General features: G+C 41.4%; 1 protein-coding gene across 3 annotated transcripts in view; it reads left to right on the forward strand.

Moving 5' to 3' along the window:
- LOC124596489 overlaps nucleotides 1-20,089 on the forward strand; it is a 203,548-nt gene that overhangs the window by 152,553 nt on the left and 30,906 nt on the right. For all 3 annotated transcript variants that reach the window (XM_047135639.1, XM_047135640.1, XM_047135641.1), the window contains one exon: nucleotides 18,907-19,027. In XM_047135639.1, coding sequence (XP_046991595.1) covers nucleotides 18,907-19,027 — 121 coding nt within the window. The remainder of the gene's footprint in view (nucleotides 1-18,906; nucleotides 19,028-20,089) is intronic.

Consider the following 20,089-nt stretch of genomic DNA (forward strand, 5'->3'; position numbering starts at 1 on the left):
AAGTGAAGTGATGGCACTCGGACATTCATTGTATTCTAAATGTGCCTCTTATAGTCCATCATTCTTCTTTTGTGAGTTGTCACTCTCTTTTTCTCTTATCAGCCCAGTTCTCATTTTAAGCGCACATTTGGAATGACGTAAACAGGAAAATTTAGGTACACCAGAGTTTAATGCCCCATTAACTTCAAACTTGGACAAAAATCACATCTACATCTACATAGGTACTCTGTAAGCCACCATACGGTGTGTGGCAGAGGGTAGACAACTACTAGTCATTTCCTTTCCTGTACCACTTGCGGACAGGGCGAGGGAAAAGCGACTGTCTTTATGCCTTCGTATGAGCCCTAATTTCTCGTATCTTATCTTTGTGATCCTTGGCGGCAGGAGAACATTTGGCAGTCAGCTTCAGATGCTGGTTCTCGTAAATTTTCTCAGTAATGTTTCTCGAAAATAATGTTGCTTTCCATTCAGTGATTCCCTTATACGAGTAAGTTCCTAAAGCATCTCCATAATGGAACTTCCTAGCTGATTAAAACTGTGTGTCAGACCCGAAACTGGAAATCGGCACCTTTGCCTTTCACGGGCAAGTGCTCTACTGACTGAGCACACAAGCACGACTCACCACACGTCCTCACAGCTTTAATTCTGCCAGTACCGGCGGTACGTGGGTAGCTCAGTCGGCAGAGCACTTGCCTGCGAAAGGCAAAGGTCCCGAGTTCGACTCTTGGTTCGGCACACAGTTTTAATCTGCCAGAAAAGTTTCATATCGGCGCACACTCCACTGCAGAGTGAAAATTTCATTCTGGAAACATCTACATAATACTTATGTGTTGATCGAACCTACCAGTAACAAATTTAGAAGCCCACCTCTGAACTGCTTTGCTGTCTTAATTCAATCCAACTTACTACAGATCCCAAACACTCAGGCAGTACTGAAGAATGGGTCACACCAGCATCCTAGACGCAGTCTCCTTCATAGGTGAAACCACTTGTGACATTCGCCTGCTTTATTTCTTCATTGATAGCTGTTGGTGTCGATATACTGCATTGTTATACTGGCTGAAAAATACCGCATTTACTCGAATTGAAGCCGCACTTTTTTTCCGGCTTTTGTAATCTAAAAAACCACCTGCGGCTTAGAATCGAGTGCAAAGTAAGCGGAAGTTCTGAAAAATGTTGGTAGGTGCCGCCGCAACTTCTGCCGTCGAATATATGTAGCGCTACAAAGGCTTGCAATGCAGGCACAAAGATAAATACTGGCGCCAAAACCTCTGCGTCAGTAAATAAATTAAAAAAAAGAAAAAAAAAAGGTGGAAGACGAGCTTTTTTCTCCGCCCCGAGTTTTCGACCACTGCATTTTCATACATTATCCAACGAAGTAAATACAAATTCCGTGTTGTTCAGCTTTGAATGTAGCAGCATATCATTGTACTACGAAAATCCGACTGGCAAGACTGTTTGGGATGTTTGTCAATATGGCCAACTCTACATTCTGAATTTTTTCATACCTGTGAGAAGAGATGGTTGCTAATAGGAACTTCCATGAATTGTGACTCAAATGCAGTATTTTCTTCACCATAAGAATAATACGGATATAAACATTTTGCCATGTATTCTTTCGTGTTTGCCGCTATCTCATTTAAATCCTGTCTGCCTAATAAACTACGAAACTAGAGTGAGACAACAGCAAACGCGGAAGAATATACATATCATGTCATGTTTATATTCGTATTATTCTTATGCCTAATAGTGATACAGTCAGAAATGAAGCACGGCAATTGACTAGATTTTTAAATCTAAGATGACTCTAATTTCTGTGCAGAATTTGATGTACTAAAGAAGCGGCTGCAAAGATTTTCAAATGGAGAAAAATTTTCGCCGTGAGCGGCGACAGGCCGTAAACACTCATTATCAGAATGCAACAAACAATGCTTGACACAATACAGTAATGCATTTTCGGCTTAGAGTGACATAAACACCTATAACAAAGAGAACGGCACTTATGAGATCGACGAAAAATAAGCAATCAATTCAAACCAGACGAGCATGTGAAAATGGAAGGGTACCCGTATAAATACGGACGGAGCGCCTGACGCATAGCAATGGCTACCTGGTAAAGCTTAACTGCAAAGCTTACGACTCGAACCAAACTACTGTAGCTGTATCGTCATTCGATCTAAATTGTGTCTCATATTAAAATGGACCAATTCTTTTCGATTTGGAGGTGCGGCCTAAAACTTTTCTCTCCCCTTGAATTTCGAGTCTCAAATTTCATGTGCGGCTTAGATTCAGTTTTTTTTTTTTTTTTTTTCGAGTCTCATTTTCCAGGTGCGGCTTAGATTTGAGTAAATACAGTAGAGGGTGGACGTTCAACACTGGCTACTGTAAATGATGTAGCCGATAGTTGCATTTCAAAGTTCTTTACTGTCACTGTTCGCAACCCCCCTCCCTCCAACATTACACAGTTATATGGCCAGTTCTCTGTTGGTTAACTTTAATAAGGCTCATAATTAGTTTGCAGGCAAAGTTCAGCAAACTGCTGCAATAGTTTGCTGTTGAACATCTGTAAGCAGTAAATAGAGAACCACACAGTTCAGTTCTTGCAGAATAATAAGGTACCTGTGACTCTATTTTTCAATTGAACAGACACTGTCATTGTTTTAACACATGGCCTGGTGGTGTTACACTAATTCCACTGTTAAGTTAATGCATAAGTGTTACTCTAACTGATACAGACTTCCCGTCTGAAAATCGACTGTGGATTAACTGACTGGGGCCAAAAATCGGTCCTATATATACCCTCGCAATAATAGGCACTGAAACTATACACTATTTGATGTTCAAGTTACGGAAATTACATTTAAAACATAAGTCATTCAATTAACTGGATACATCGAATAATTCCTCCTCCTTAACAGTTCCTTCTATCACAAAGATAGGTCGAATTATTTGTTTAAATAATGAAATTAACAGATATATGTAAGCAAACAGTGCTTTTGACAAATGGAGTAATTATTTTGGAATTAATTAAGGGCTGGCTTTGCTAATATGTTTACAAATAGAGCCAAATAAATCCTTTAAGAATCCTAGTAGTTCTTTGTCCAAATGTTTATAAGTAGTAAACTATTTCTATGTGTGTATAAGTCAACAATAGCATTTAAGCCACGGAACAATTACTGATTTCACCCTATAACAAAAGATATTAACTAGGAATAGTCAAAATAAATCAGGAAATTAATTACATACACAAAACCAAGCACAAAATTAGATCTGGTGCTATATTTTTTAAGACTGAGGACCAACCTTTCTTTTTTATGGAAATGCAGATTATACTCATGCTTGTTAATGGTAATTAGGGAAGATTGAAAAAAAAAAAAAAAAAAAAAAAAAAAACGTATTTGAGGAGGCAGGTGGCAAAACAAGAGAGAAAGTAAAGAGATCCCAGCTTGCTTCGTCACAAACTCTTCCTAAAATTCTCCCAATAAATTGAAGTTGAGCATTCATCTTCCCTAACACAGTTTTCACATGCTCGTTCCACCTCTTATCACTTTGCAATGTTGCACCCAGATATTTAAACGGCTTGACTATGTCAAGCAGGACACTAGTAACACTGCATCTGAATATTATACATTTGATCTTCTTACTCGTCCACATTAACTTAAATTTTTTCTCATTTAGGGCTAGCTGCCATTCATCACACCAACTGGAAATTATGTCTAAATCATCTCGTATCTGCCTACAGTCAACTCAACTTCAACACCTTGCCGTACACCGTGGCATCGTCAGCAGACAACTGCAGATTGCTGCCCACTGTGTCAGCCAAATCATTTATGTATACAGAGAATGACAGCGGTCCTATCGCACTTCCCCAGGGCACTCCCTACCACGTCCCTGACGAAAACTTGCCGTCAAGGACAACATACGGGGTTCTGTTATTTAAGAAGTCTTCAAATCACTCGCATAGCTGTGAACTTATTCCGTATGCTTGTTTTTCAGTTAACAGCCCACAATGGGGCAACGTGTCAAATGCTTTCCGGAAATCTAGAAATATAGAATCAGCATGCTGCCCATCATCCATAGTTCTTAGTATATCATGTGAGAAAAGGGCAAGCTGAGTTTCACACACACAGTGCTTCCTAAAACCATGAGCTTCTCAGTCTCAAGAAATTTCATTATATTTGAACTGAGAACATGTTCAAGCATTCTACAGCAAACAGAATTTAGGGATATTGGTCTGTAATTTTGCAGGTCCATTCTTTTACTTTGGAGTAACATGTGCTTTTTTTAATCGCTTGGGACTCTGTGCTGGATGAGAGATTCACTATAAATGTGAGCTTGGTAAAGCGTGCAAGAGGGTGATCGACATTTGACAATCAATTGTAGTTGCTTTCTCGTATGACCGTAAAGACAAATTAAAGGAGAAGCTGTAAGTGTCCTGGTAGGAGACTGAAGTAGATCGAGTGGTTCAGCGTCTATTGTGCATCACACTCCTACCGACAACTATAATTCGAACACGCACAAGTAGACAACGTGTCATGTTTAATGGGTTGCGCGTGCATTTCGTACGAGTAACGTGACAGGAAATAAAATGTTGTGTTGTGACTAGTACACAATGAGTAACCAAAATTCCATGATTTCGGAATAGCATTTAATTCTACAAGTATGCTCACATCCAGCTGTGTGCGTAAGACAAATGAAAATTATAAAAATTGCCTCAAATCCGACAAGGAGTGGATGGCAATTTTGTAAGAATCTTGAACTATGGCAAGTATCCACGTTCAGAGGAATTTATTTTCACCACCAATATTTATTACAAACATTTCATATCTTAACAAAATCATATTCACTGTTGAGATACTCCAGCCAATGTTATTTATATATTAGTAAAGAAATAAGCAAAAAATTTCGTTCTTGCAGCAATAACTGCACTGATTGAGATTATTTCCTCTTGATGCCACTATATTTAGAAATGTTTCAGACTGGTATATAGTTTCTCATTTTATTTCAGAGTCCAAAACTTGAAAGCAGTTATTCCGAAAATACATTATACTGAAACTCTTGACACTGATAATGGTTGGATAACATTTTAGTTGTGTTACCTTGTGACTGTCTCTGTGGGTGAGGGGAAATGCTTCATCTCCCAAAAATATGTAAGGTGCAACAATGTCAGAAATTGGTAGCTATTCTTCCAGTAGCAACTGCAGTCTCTCTAAAAAATCTGTTTTTCTCAGTAGCTCACTGTCACTTTCTTTTCCATAAGCACCTACATCAACTACTCAGAATTTATAATATGAGCCAGAAATAGACAATAACACAGAAACAAAGTTTAGTTATAGTACATACTACCAGATTTGGGAGGCTTTTTTTCTAATCTTTCTGTCCAAACTTTGACAACAGTATGGAAGCTCGCCCTTTTGCAGATATAATTATTGTTGTTGTTGTTATTATTATTATTATTATTATTGATATTGTGTATTTTTTAAATCCTCCGTGCTTTAAAATTTCAAACACTTTCCATGAAGGACCCAATGGTTATTCTTGTCTCTGAAGCTTTGAATAAAGATAGTGGTATTTCTCATGTATAAATCATTTTCTATAAATTTTATTAAGAGATCTTTTTTCTTTTCTTTCTTCTTTTAACTTTGCAGTCAATTTCTGATAACAGGCAGATGTTTCCACCAAGCAAAAACACACAAACTCTGCGTGAGCCTTTCCGAAACTAAATTAATTGTATTTATGCTTTCTACTCTCAATGCCGAAGACACCCCTTTTGTCACGAAACAAGTACTTGTGGCATGCAAGCGAGTACTTGTGGCAAGATCGCTGGGCACAGAGCAATTGGCCACATGGTGACAGTTAATTAGGTCATAGCCTGATGATGATGAAATGCCTAATTGTGAGAAGTTTCTTGACAGTTAAAAATTGTATTAATGTGTGATTTGATTAATTTATTCGTCCAGGGATCATCTCACAGTGATAATATTTATCATAATAGAATGAAAATAAACAGTTCAAAATGTTATGGAAAAGTTCTTGTAGAATGTAAATACTTCTAAATTAAGGAGACCACTTACCGAAAAGCAGAAGTTTTGTGTTGTTGTTCTTAGGCACACAAATGGAAAGAAAGTTTGCTAGCTCTAAGAGTTGACAAGGTAAACTAACAGTACCAATGCTATTTTTTGGCAGTTGGGCTGGTTGTAATGGGAATAGTTTCGGGTGAGGTGGGGTGGGGTGGGTAGAAGGAGAGGGAGACAGAGGGAGGGGGGGGGGGGGGGGGCAGGTGGCTAGTGGCTCGAAGGGAAGTGGCCAGATTGCTGGCTAAGAATGTACAAAGGAGGGGTGGCAGGTATATGGCCTGGGATAATCGTAGAAAGCAGTGGGAAGTGGCACACGCTGTACGACAATGTGGGGACAAGAAATGGGAGGGGGTGACAGGACACAAGAAGGAGAAACAGTTGGGTGGAGGGCGTGAGGCCAGTGTGTCACACGAGATTGAGGCCAGGATGATTACAGGAGCAGACGATGTGTTGTAATGATGACTCACATCTGTGTAGTTCAGAAGTACTAGTGGTGGAGGGAAGGATCCAGATGGCTCAGATTATGATGAGCCATTGAAATTGAGCATTTTCTGCTCAGCTGCATGTGGTGCCATCAGGTGGTTGGCTTTGCTCTTGGCAACAGTTTAGCAGTGGCCATTCATTCTGATGGACAGCTGATTTGTGGTCATATTGACGTAAAAAGCTGTGCGTTGTTTGCAGCAGAGTTGGTATATGATATGGCTACATTCACAGGTGTCCTGGATACCTCTATGAGGTAGGATAAGTCCATGACAGGACTGGAGCAGGAGAAGCTTGGTGGGTGGATTGAGCAGGTCTTTCACCGTGGGAAATGACCTCTATGGCAAGGGGTGGGAGTGGATATGGCATATGGATGGGCTAGAATGTTGTGTATGTAGGGTGGGCAACAGAAAATGCCTATAGGAAGAGTGGGAAGGGGTCTCGGGTAGGATGTCTCTCATTTCAGGGCAGGATAAGAGATAAAGCCTTGGTGAAGGATATGGTCCTGTTGTTCCATTCCAGGATCATACTGGGTGATAGTTCCGGGGCTGGTGGGAGGATAGGGGGTGAGTGAGGATGTGACATGGATAATTTGTTTTTAAACTAGGTTTGGAGAGTTCTGCCTATCTGTGAAGGCCTTCAGAGGCACTCAGCATACTGAGGAGGGGAGGTCGCCTCGCTGCAGGTCCATTGTCCACAGGGAGCTAGGCTTTATTGCAGGGATTTTTTGTTGTGGAAGGGTTGGCAGCTATCAGAATGCTGGTGCTGTTGGTGTTTAATTGGCTTAATGTGGACAGAGGTGTGGATGGAGCCATTAGGAAGGTGGAGGTCAACTTCCAGGAAGGTGGTGTGTTAAGACGAGGAGGGCCACGTGAAGTGGATGGGAGGAAAGTTGTTGAGGTTGTGAAGGAATGTGGACAGGGTGTCCTGGCCCCGAGTCCAGTTCATATCAGTGAACCTGAACCAGACTTTTTTTTCCACAGATTTGTCTGTAAACCTTTCCTTCAAAGGAAAAGTAGTTGTGGCCCAGGATAAGCTGGTAAGGTGTAGAAGGAATGAGATGGGTTTGGAGTCAGAAGGACTTTGGGAGAGGTAGTGTTAGATAGTAGCAAAGCCATGGGCATGAGGGGGTTTCCTCCTTTCCTACGTGTGATAGTAATCCAGGCATGATATCGTCACACCACAAAACCATCCTATTGCTCCCAGCACAGTTTCTTCCCATTTCACTCCACAAACACACCCTGTACTATCCGGTTTTCCTTACAACCACCTAACGCTCACACTCACCCACTTCCTGTTTGCTAACGTCACCCCCACTCCAAAGGACACTGCTCTATCTCCGTTCTGTAGTTCAGAAAAGTATCCCTTTCCCTGGCTAAAACCCTGTCCTACATCCTCTGCTTTAAATGCTGACTCGACTGTGGAATCCCTTCCAAATGGCCTAACCGTAAAAATCCTCTTGTCTAATTACGCCTCTCATTTCAGAATGACCTTCATCTTTTCAGTTTCTGCCAGTTCCCCTATTCCTAACTAACCTTACACTGCAAAAGCACCTCCCTATGGCACAGGCATCCTAGAGCCACCTCTACTCCCACAACAAGATAGTGTTGCTACACCGTCCTTACTACATAAACAAAATCTTTGAAAAAGAAACACTTGCACTCAAACGCCTGGAAGAGTATTCCAGGCACCACATCCATTAATTGTCCAACCTGTTAACATCTTACTCACAGTGAAGCCCCTCGTCAACAGCTCATAACACCCAGATTGTGCGTAGCTGACCCCTTTAATTTACCACCTCCTCCAAAACTTCCACCCGACAACCCACAAAACCCAGGATCCAAAAGTTTCTGTTCTTCTAGAACACGTAACCTTCAGCCCTACAACCAGTTTCAACCATGCTGAATATGTCAAAGATTTCCTCTTCCTCCCAGTCCCTACATTTGAAACACTTCTTTGCCACCAATCCCTCCAACCTTAGCCAACCTAATCCCAATATCGAACAATGGCTCTGCCAATTCATATCACCATCACTCCACCTTGCCACCCCCACCACCCTAACTGACCACTTCCTAGTCAGTTTCCAAGAATTCCTTACTTCCAACTTAGCCTCACCATTCCTCTTCAGGTCTCTTCCTAAAAACGATAACCTATCGCCAGAATTTAATAGCCATACACAGCTTGAAAACAGATCCAGATCTGATCATCATCTCAGCAGGTAAGGGCTCCACTACTGTCGTGATGTAGTTCACAGAGGCTGGTCGATGAACTGTAATAATACTGTACCGACAGCCATTAATTTGGTATTGTTTCATTAGGAAGCCAGGTTCTACGTTCGAGTCACATCCTCTTCAGGACTGCCGCATAAATGACACCAAGTAACAGTCACGCAAGTGTAAGACGAGGGGTGCCAATATTCATATGCGGTTCTGTAGATATCTTTACTTCACAAGCATATTCGTGCACAAGCGAACTGTCGAAGGCTGTCTGAGAATGGCGGCTGTCGAAGACTGTGACTGAGACTGGCAGTGTAGCTGCTGCTGCCCACCCTGTATCATAGCAGCAGAGGATGCTCATAGTTGGAACTGCTGAAGGTGTAGCTCAGCAGGCGTGCCATAATTGACCTCCCAGGTCCCCACACGACTGCTGTCAGCGTCTGTCTGAAACGTTTCTGTTGCCAACTGTGAGACACTGGTGAGGGTGGTATCAGACTGTGATACCACACTCCTCACTCAACCACCACCCTGCACACCCACCTCCCTGCACACCCACCTTCTACATGCTCCCCATAATCCACAAACTGGGCAATCCTGGACACTGCATTGTAGCTGGCTATTGTGCTCCTACTAAAGGAATTTCCACTCTTATATCCCAACATCCTTCAGACAAGGGAAGGTTTACAAACAAACCAGCAGCACAGCCATGGCCATCCACATGGTGCCCTCCTATGCCAACATGTTTATGGGCCATGTAGGTATCAAGATGAAACCTTAGCCTCCCAAAATTTCAAACCCCTAGTCTGGTTCAGTTTTATTGATAATATCTTTGTGATCTAGACTCAGGGCCAAGACATATTATCCACATTTATTCACAACCTCAACACCTCTTCTCCCACCCTCCTCACATGGTCCTCCTCTACCCAACTCGCCTCCTTTCTGATGGCTCCATCCACATCTCTGTCCACAGTATACGCACTAACCACCCACAGTACCAGCATTTTGACAAGTGCCATTCTTTCCACACCAAAAAATCCCTTCTATAAAGCCTAGCCAGTGTATCTTCAGCGTCAAGAACTTCGTTTCCCAGTGTGTTGAATGCCTCACAAATGTCCTCATATACAGACAATGTCCCCTACACCTAGTCCATAAGTAGATGTCTCATGCCATATCGTAGCACACTCCCAGTCCTCCCACCACGCCCAAGCATCAGTTACAAAGGAGTGTCCCCTTGTCATCCAATATCAACCTTTTCTATGTAGGTATGACTACCAACCACCAATCCAGCAGGATGAGTGGGCCACTGCCAAACACATCCTCCAGTTCTGTCACAGGCTTATCCTACCCCACAGGGGCATCCAGGCCACCTGTGAAAGTAGCCATATCATACACCAACTCTGCTGCAAACATTGCACAGCTTTTTATGTTGATACGACCACACGCCAGCTGTCCACCAAAATGAATGGCCACTGCGAAACTGTTGTCAAGAACAAAGTTGACCACCCGATGGCACCACATGCAGCTGAGCAGAATGTGCTCAATTTCAGTCGCTGCTTCACAACCCGAGCCATCTGTATCTTTCCCTCCACTGCCAACTTCTCTGAACTACACAGATGGGAGTTATCATTACAACACATCCTCCATTCCTATAATGGTCCTGGTCTCAATTGCAGGTAATCCATTATCCCCGCACACAACACCTAACAGTTCCCCTATCCTCAATCCTATCACCTCCTCCCAATTAACATCATATTTCACCTTCAGTGTGTGGTGCTTCCCACCAGCTGCTTACCGACAAACTAGCCACCTCCTCCAAACCGCTAGTCACCCACCCTCCGTTCTTCTCCCTGCCTTACGCCTCCATGTCCCTCTACCCACCCCATCTGACATATCAACCACCACCGCCACAACAACAACAACAACAACAACAACAACAACCAATTCACCTGCCAAAAAATAGTTTTGGCACTGTTAGTTCAGCTGGCATCTTGTAGGGCATGTGTTTTACTCTAGCTCATCAAAGGATAACTCCGAAAGCTATCAAGTTTTTATTTCATTTGTGTGCCTATCGACAAGTCAATGATTCTGCTTTTAGGTGAGTAGTCTCCTTTAATTCAAAAATAACAAATACAGACACACAGATCATATAAGTGTGCTTATTATGAGGGTAGAATAGGTGATCAGCAGTGGCCTTGATGATGTCCCGTCATTTGTCTGAAATGATTTAGAATAGTTAGCAGAGCAAATTCTGTCCTCCCAAATTTGAGACCAGTATCTGGAACAACTTCACTGCCTTACTCAGTTTGGTGTAGTGCACAATATTCTTTGATTTACATACACTTTACTCGAGTTTCAGTTTTACATTTCATCACTGCACACCCTAAGGACATCCACTCGTGACTCCTGGACCATTAACATGCTGCTATGCCCCGTGTAACTAACTACAGTTCATTTGGAAAACTGACTTGAGGCCAGTAAACATGTGACTGAAGCTACATGTCTTCATGGCCTCCCATTAACCCACCTGAAAAAACTTGAGTTAACATCCTCTAAGGTGAACAAGTATTTATATCAGGAAAGTGACAGCCCGTTACTATCCTGCAGTATTGATCTTGGCATATGATTTTCTTGTAAAATCATTACATTCTGATTGTGTTTTGTAATGTGGTAGGTGATATTATCCACTCTGCCGTCCTCTAAGTAATCTTTTAACTGTGTAGTATGCATTACTTGTAAAGAAAGTTTTGAAACCGATTTATTGTAGGAATCTTTTCCTTTGCACAGGGAATTTATTATAGTTTTATTCCCCAGTAGAAAATGCATTTTTGAATTTCTGTTTGCTTTTCCTTTGTAAATCCAAGTCCAAACTGTCTCTGGTTCATGATTAAGTAGAGAACTACTAATAAAATACATAGTACTGTTTACCCTGACATGCAAAACACATTTTAAATGTTTTCACTTGGTGCAGTAAGGATACTCGGTTTTCAAATAAGCTGCCGGAAATTAAAAAAAATTAGTACACCTGGGAAAACAACATTTAGTTTTGAGCCGATGACGGTGTATGCTACTTGGGGTGACAGTAGATATAGCCTAATGATAATCATTTCGACATAATCCGCCAGCAGATAACATAGTGGCATAGCTGCCAGAGTGCCATCTTTGTGTACCCTTTAATAGGCTATGTGCACAGCCAGAAGGCTCAGTGTGGTGCAAACGTGTGAAGCAAACAGGCAACCATGCTTTTGACACACTCTCAAGCTTCCTACAGTGAAATGCGCTTCTTTGAAAGAGTTCAAATGGTGGCCTTCTGAGTGGCAGGATGGTGCTTTTGGAGGATTGTCATAAAAGTTGGATGTGCTGCGTCAGTTGTGCAACAATACTGGTATCAGTGGTCACATGGACATTCTCACACCTGCAGACAAGGTTCCGAACATCCACACAGCAGACACCCGCTAGGATTGTCATATTGTAAGGACAGAAGTGGCTCGTTGAACAGCTACCACAGCACTGATAAGGGAGCCTGTGGGCCAAGATGTGTCAACATGAACTGCTGCAAACCGGTTATTCGCGGGGAGACTACAGGCAAGCAAATCTCTAGTCCATCATCCTCTTGTGCCACAGCATTGATCTGCATGGCTTGACTGGTGCCTTCAGAGGATCATTTGGAAGATGGAATGACATACCGTGGTGTGTCATATTAACCCAGTGGTCAGTGGTACCGTGTAACTAAAATTCGTTGGGGAGCTGCTCCAAAAAAATTTTTGCCTTTGATTTAAAATTGTGTAAGAGGAATCAAAAACATGTAGTGACAAGAGCACATAGTGAAAATTATCATGACACAGATTGTTCAAAGTCGGAGATATATAATTCATGTTATTTGGTGTTTGTGTGACCTCTAGTTAACACTGTTTATCCTTTGTTTTCCATTGTCATATGTGTATCCAGAGATATAACATTCGTTAAAAGTTGAGAGTGAATATCTCATTATAAGACCCAACATTTTTTGGCGACACCGATTTGATCCTAAGATAATCATACAACACGAGTAGTAAGACCAACCACACCGCGTGATGTGATCGAGGCTCACCCGCAGTATGGTGTGAAAGTGTAACAGTCACACAACATATTTCCAACATGATTTACATTAAATATTAGACTGTACCAGTTGCAGCACCAACAACTGCAGATGAGGTGCCAGCAAGCATGGTAGTCAGCCACACTGCCTCTATTCTGGCAACATAATCTGGTGCTTTGGTTTGGAGAACCAGTTTGTGCTGTCACTTGTTACTGCTGATGAGACCAAGTAGAGCTATGTCACATTGCTAAACAAAGTGATGAGCACTGAAGTGCAGAACATTCTTGCAGCACCACCAGCTACAGAGCGGTATACAAAACTTAATAATGCATTCATTGAGTGAGATGAGAGTAATTGTTGTGGATGGAAGAACAAGGTGATCACACACTGTTACTACGTCATCTGCAAACATTGGTGAATAGCATAGTCAGCAACGACATTCAGAAAAATATTCGGTGTCATGCCTGCCATCAGATGCACAAAAGGTATTCGATTTGTGTGGGAGGATTGGACCTGCTTGCACTAATGGCTGATCACATTGTTGAAATGTGTCCATCTGCAAATGTAGTAGCTGTCAGCCTGCAACCAGATAATACCAGCTCTTTTGCATCACTTCCAGCACAGCTGGAGAAACTCTACACAAGTTGCAGATTTGCCAGTACCAGCTGACAATGACACTGTTGCTCAACAAGAAGTCACTTCCGCCTGCCATCAGCTACGAAATTATGCTGGTATTATTAGATGGTTTGGTACAGAGGCAGGGAAGTGCAATTCACTGTGTGAAATGGAAATGCAGTGGGATTACCTGGCCACCCGCCTTCTTTGCCCTAGTCGTGATGATTTACCATTTGTTTGCTGCCACTATTCAGACGATGAGTAGATAACATTAACCCTCAACCTCAGTCTCCGGCTTACATTTGAATGGCAGTTCATAGTTGCTGATGTGGTGCATCTGATACTCGGAGCAGACTTATTGTTATTCCTTGGGCTGCTCCCAGATACCCTGTGTCACACATTGAGGACTTCACACATAATGTGAACGGTAAATGTGTCTTCTCTACGATAGATCTAGTGCGTGCATACTGCTAAATACCGGTCGCACCAAAGATATTCGCAGAACAGCCATGTGTACATCTTTTGGACTCGAATTCACCAGATGCCGTTCAGTCTATGTAGTGGCGCACAAACTTTTCGAGGTTTATGGACGAAATGATGTGCAATTTTGAATTCTGCTTTGTTTGCATCAATGAGGTGTTAATAGTGTCCAGTTCAGAGACAGTATGTTTTCAGAGTGACGGAGGTGCAGTTTCTGAGCCACACCATTAACACCTACAGAATACAGTCTCTGCAGAAGAGGGTTGAGGCAATAGTCAGTTATCCCCAGCTGGCAACAATACATAAGTTACTTCAGTTTGTGGGTGTTATGAATTGTCACTTAATTTGAAACCACGCTTTCTTAACAGAGCCACTACATGAAATTCTACAAGGGATGCATAAATTTGGTGACAATCACAGACACCACACTGTTGACACATCCAATTCTGCAAGTACCTCTTGCTCTCACGATTGGTGCTCACACAATAGCAGTGGGTGCAGGGCTGCAACAGCAGATGAATCAATGTCTGTGGTTGTTAGCATTCTTTAGCAGGAAGCTTTCTCCAGCACAACAAAACTGGTCCGTGTATGATTGTGAACTATATGCAGAATAAACTGCCACTAAAAAATTTACACACATGCTGGAGGGGCAGCAGTTCATCCTGATCACTGATCACTAGCCTCTTACCCACACCCTTTGACAAATGTGGTGTCTAGGAAACCTGCGTACTCAGTTTGCTAGACAAACAATTCAAACAAATCGTAGTAATGAATTTTATTACAAAATGATAATTACAATGCTTAACTTTTGCAATTAGAGATGTGTCGCAAACAAAGGGTGACATACAAAATAATCTATCTTCTTCAGTACAAACAATTCCAAATCTGTGCTATGTAGACAGTACAAGCGAAGTAACTAGCATTGACACTGCTATTGAACTGGCCGGTCTTGAAGCTGCTGTTGAACTGGGCCGCCACCAGTCAGTCACAGCACTTATGTCCCCTTCACGTAGGGATCACTGCTGTCACGTTCTCGTCCTGGAGAGGAGTCGGTCAGTGTGTGATTGGCTGACATCTTCTCACAGCTATCTCTTCTCTATCGTGTCTGACAGGTGTGCTGGTGCTTGACTTTATGCCACAACAACAAAGGCCTGAAGAGGCTTTGCCACACCAGCTCCTTCAGTTACTTTACGTTGAGCAATTTATGATGAACATCGTACACAGTGTGGAAAGGAATGTGCCGGGTGACGCCTTATCTCACAGCCAAGAGATCGCAAGCACCAAGGATTACAAAGCATTTTCACCAGCAGAACAACTCAATCCAAAATTACTAAGAGCTTTTAGCACAACCTTCTGGTCTACAGTTACAGCATATCCAGCTGTCAACAACAAATGTATGCATGTACTGTTATGTGTCAGTCCCAAGAGTATGCCCATTGGTGACAGCTGGTTTCTGCCAACAAGCTACCACTTAATTACATCAACCGTCACATCCAGGGATCTGCAGCACTACCAGATTTTGTGTGGCAGATTTTGGACGCACTTACATGACAAGTGTATCAATAGCACCGCCTGTCAGCACAAAAAAATTACTCTGCATGTTCGTGCACCACTCGGTACATTTCTTGCATAATGGACACTCTGAACACATACATCTGGATATAATAGGATATCTACCACCATCTGAGGGTTTACCTATTGCTTGAGGTTCTTAACAGATTTACATGCTGACCCAGAGGTTTTCCCCCATGACCTATATCACAGGAGAGACAGTAGCTATCACCTTTTTATGGGAGTGGATCATCCTTTTTGGATTGTCTTTACAAATCACTATGGATCAGAGCATACTGTTTGACTCATACCTGTACAAGGCTCTCACCACGCTGTTTGCTGCGAAGAGGATGAGAACTGCAGCACACCAACTAGTGACAAATTGACTGGTGGAACAATTTCATCCAGAGGTGAAGGCATCATTAAATTGTCACAATTCATAGCATTGGACAGAAACTCTTACTCACTGTTCTACTGGGCATCTGTGCATATATAAAGGAGGATTTAGAAGCCACGGTATTTGACCTGGATATATGGACAACCTATCCGCCTACTGGGCAAATTCTTTGGCAGCAGACCAAGTGATGTTATTGAAGCATTGGACTTCATTACTAAGATGTGGTCATACATACAGTAACTTCGTCCGGTAGCAAAGAGGACACAGCAGTCTCATCATCCATTTGTTTTCAGTGAGTTGTCAAAATGTAGACAGGTTTTTGTTCGACACGGCGCCATGTGTAAGCTTTTACAGCCACCCTATAGTGGACCCTACAACGTGCTTTGCAGAGGTAAGAAGCTGTTTTAAGTTAGATGTTGAAGGAATTCTGACTACAATTTCAGTTCACAGGTTTACTGCACCATCTGGTATGAAGCACCCACACAATTAAACGCGGACACACAAACCTCACTCCCCTTCTGTATCGTAGTGCAGGCACATTGCAACCGCTGTAGAGCAGTGATACTGGGTGGCACTTCAGTGGAGACATCAAGCAGGTTGTTAACTGAGTCAGGGCAACAACTGCGATTCAATGATGGGGAAAAGGGAAGGGGGGGGTGAGGGAATACTTTAATGACAAGTACACATAGTAAAAAATTATAATGACGCAAATAGTTCCTTGTCAAAGGGATGTAATGCATGTTATTCAGTGTTTGTGTGACCCCTAATTAATGTTGCTTTTTCCTTGTTTCTATGTGTGTCAAGAGAAGTCACTCATGTTTTTCTACATCAGTTAAATATTAACAAACATCTTGTTATACAACCCAATAAATGTATGAAAAGAAAATTTATTCAGAAACTTGATAAAATCCTGAAAGAATAAAATACTAGTAAATAATAAAAGAATAAATGTGTTTTACTTACTTTTACGTAAATTCCCACAGTTCTAGCTTGATGTATTCATCTAACAATGAAATCTATTTTTCTTGTTTTAACTAGAGTGAAAAAATCGTTAATCTTAGTCTTGATCTCTGGATGATAACTGAGTAAAATTTTTCTCCATTGAAAGCACTGCAAGCATATTTAGTCTTTCCAAATTCTTAGAAAAGTTATTATTCTGTTCAGTGTTGAAAAGCAGTGTTCTGCTTCTGATAGAATCATGGGAACTGTAAAGAGGATTCTTACCAGTTTTGAACTTTCACTAAGATAATCATCTAGATTATTTTCTGAGATAAAATTCAGCAGCCCAATTAATTTGCAACATTCATAAACCTCAGATATGCAGTAGAGCACTTTTAGCCCCTATTCAAGCTTACCGTTGTCAATCGTGGGATGTATTTCAGCAGTCAGTAGTGTTTCTTCAGTAGGAAGTCCATTGTTTAAACTAGTCACACATTTCTTGTTCAACAATTTAGCAACTACTAAGTGTTCAGTGAAAAAATCTCTCTCTGAATATCACCACATTGTCTCACATTTCCCAGGTTTGTGCCATGTGCGCCTTTGAAGGATTCTAACACTTCCTTCATTGTGATTGCAGTTTTGATATTTGTTATACATTCATTAACTTCAAACACACTATTTTCCCAAGATTGCATTTGGTTGTAAATTATTTTAACATGAAGCATAATCTGACGAAAAGGACCTAGCCAAAATTTGAAATTACCATCATCCACGTATATGTTAAATGACATCTCGTTTCTTAGCTGTGACTGCCTCGTAAACAGACAGCAATGAAAAATTAATCTTTAACAATCATAGAATTTACTTCTGGGGGATGCAAGATCGTGGTTAAAGTATTCTGTAAAATAAAAGAACGGAAAAAATTAATCAAATAGAATAGCCAGAAGCAGAGTGATGATTTAATTCTATACTTTAATGCATTTGAGAATGTGGCAGACAGTTTCTACATTCAATTACACACACACACACACACACACACACACACACACACACACACACACACACACAGAGAGAGAGAGAGAGAGAGAGAGAGAGAGAGAGAGAGAGAGAGAGAGAGAGAGAGAGAGAGAGAGAATGAATAATAACTACCTTCCACCAGCATGTAAAGGTCGGCTTTGTGGGAGTGCCCAATGCTCTCACTCCTTTGCCCACATGGAGCTTCGTACGGGCACATGCGCACAACGGCCAAACAACACACCACTGTAATTGTGGAGTGCACAGTTCCAGACAAAGGTTTTTGTATCTTTTTTTCATAAACTGGGGGATGGCTACTGACAATAAGCTTAAGGATTATATATTGTACAAGTATGAAGAAAGAATTAAATAAGAAAGGATTCCTTACGTTAAATTATATCAACTAGAGACAGGATGCAGAAGTTCCACAGTGCCTGTATGTGAGCTACCACTGGCAGTGGTGCTCTGAAGGTAATAACAACAGCTGAGGCAAGAAACTTGTAACAGTGGGTACAAGTATGACTGGGAAATATTTTCACTGTTGCAGGTGTGTCATGTAATCATCTGTTCAACACAACAGTCGTACATCTATTTTCATAAATGTTAGAAGAAGAATAATTCTTGTAGAGCCATGGGGAATGGATGTGTAGTGAATTTTGTCTTGTCCATAAAAAAAAATGGTTCAAATGGCTCAGAGCACTATGGGACTTAATATCTGAGGTCATCAGTCCCCTAGAACTTAGAACTACTTAAACCTAACTAACCTAAGGACATCACACACATCCATGCCCGAGGCAGGATTCGAACCTGCGACCATAGCAGTCACGCGGTTCCAGACTGAAGCGCCTAGAAACGCACGGCCACACTGTCCATAAAAAAAAAGTGTCTTTCACCTCAATTGTTTTATCCATAATCATTCGTTTGGTTTTACTTACCATTGCTCACCAGTTTGTCTCTGTGAATGAAGCAGCTAGCCTGTATTGGTACCTTCCAGCATTAAAAATAAAGTTGTAAATTTGATTAACTTTACATGATGTAATTATGTCTAGAATCTCTTTGCAGGTACTGAAGCGATATCGTAGACTGTGGAGAATGGACCAACCAGCAAAGAGGAGACCAAAACTATACATAGTAAATTTACAGTGGACTCCAAAAGATGATCAGGCTGTACTCAAAATAAGTGGTAGGTCTGATCCCAGATATTACTTCATACTGTATTAATAGAAGTTCATTGCAAATTTCTTGTACTTTGCACAGAGTAGTTGTGTTGGCAATACTCTTGGAAAGATCAATCAATTTATATGATGGAAACATAAGACTCCTGACAGCTTGTGTTGGCATTATCAGACAATATCGAAGTTTCGTGCTACTTTTCTTACTACATGTAGCCATTATCTAGCTTTTAGTCGTCTTACAGAGGTTGCGGAGAGTGCAAGTTGTGATTCCAACTCAAGTTGCAGGCAGGAGCTTGATTCTGTTCTTCTAATGCTCTAGTTCAGTGGTGAGCAAATGAATGAAGCTTCTCAGCTGCCATACCATTTTTAAATCCTACTGTGAGCTACCAAAAGAAACTGTGATGGAAATAAGAACTTTAAAAAAAAATCTTTCATTTGTTTATTGCCAGTAAACTTCTCCCTCTCTCTCTCTCTCTCTCTCTCTCTCTCTCTCTCTCTCTCTCTCTCTCTCTCTCTCTCTTTTTATATGAAATGAATTTTAATTAAGTGGAATTTAAGAAAAAGCAACTGACATTGCATTGTACTTAATAAAGAAATTGAAGTGTATTTAGTAATAAATTACAAATGTAAGAACAGATTTTTTTTAGACTTACTAACTTGAATAAGGTATTGGGTTAAAGCTCTTCCTCTCTCCCTGGCTTTTGATAACAAATAATTTAGGTCTTTTAAATTTTGCTGGTGGTTCCTGTGTGAAGAATTTTGTTAAGAAGGCGAACTGCTACTTCCATGTTGTGCTCCACCAAAAATTCGGGATAGAGCCCATCTTCACCTGCAGATTTTCTACATTTCATGTGTTTAAGAGCTGACTCCAGTTCAGTGATAATAAAAAAAGAAGAGGATTCTCCACTTAGCTTTGCTTACAAATGCCTGGATAGAATGATACTAAACCCAATACTAGATCAAAGTAACACTAGGCCGTCCGGTGACACCACAGTGGTGTCATGAGCATAGTATCGCTCAGTGGCCGGCAATAGCACTTCAGTATCTTTTGCATTCTGTTCGTGTTTTGT

The sequence above is a fragment of the Schistocerca americana genome, chromosome 2 (assembly GCF_021461395.2).
Source record: "Schistocerca americana isolate TAMUIC-IGC-003095 chromosome 2, iqSchAmer2.1, whole genome shotgun sequence".
Classification (NCBI taxonomy): domain Eukaryota; kingdom Metazoa; phylum Arthropoda; class Insecta; order Orthoptera; family Acrididae; genus Schistocerca; species Schistocerca americana.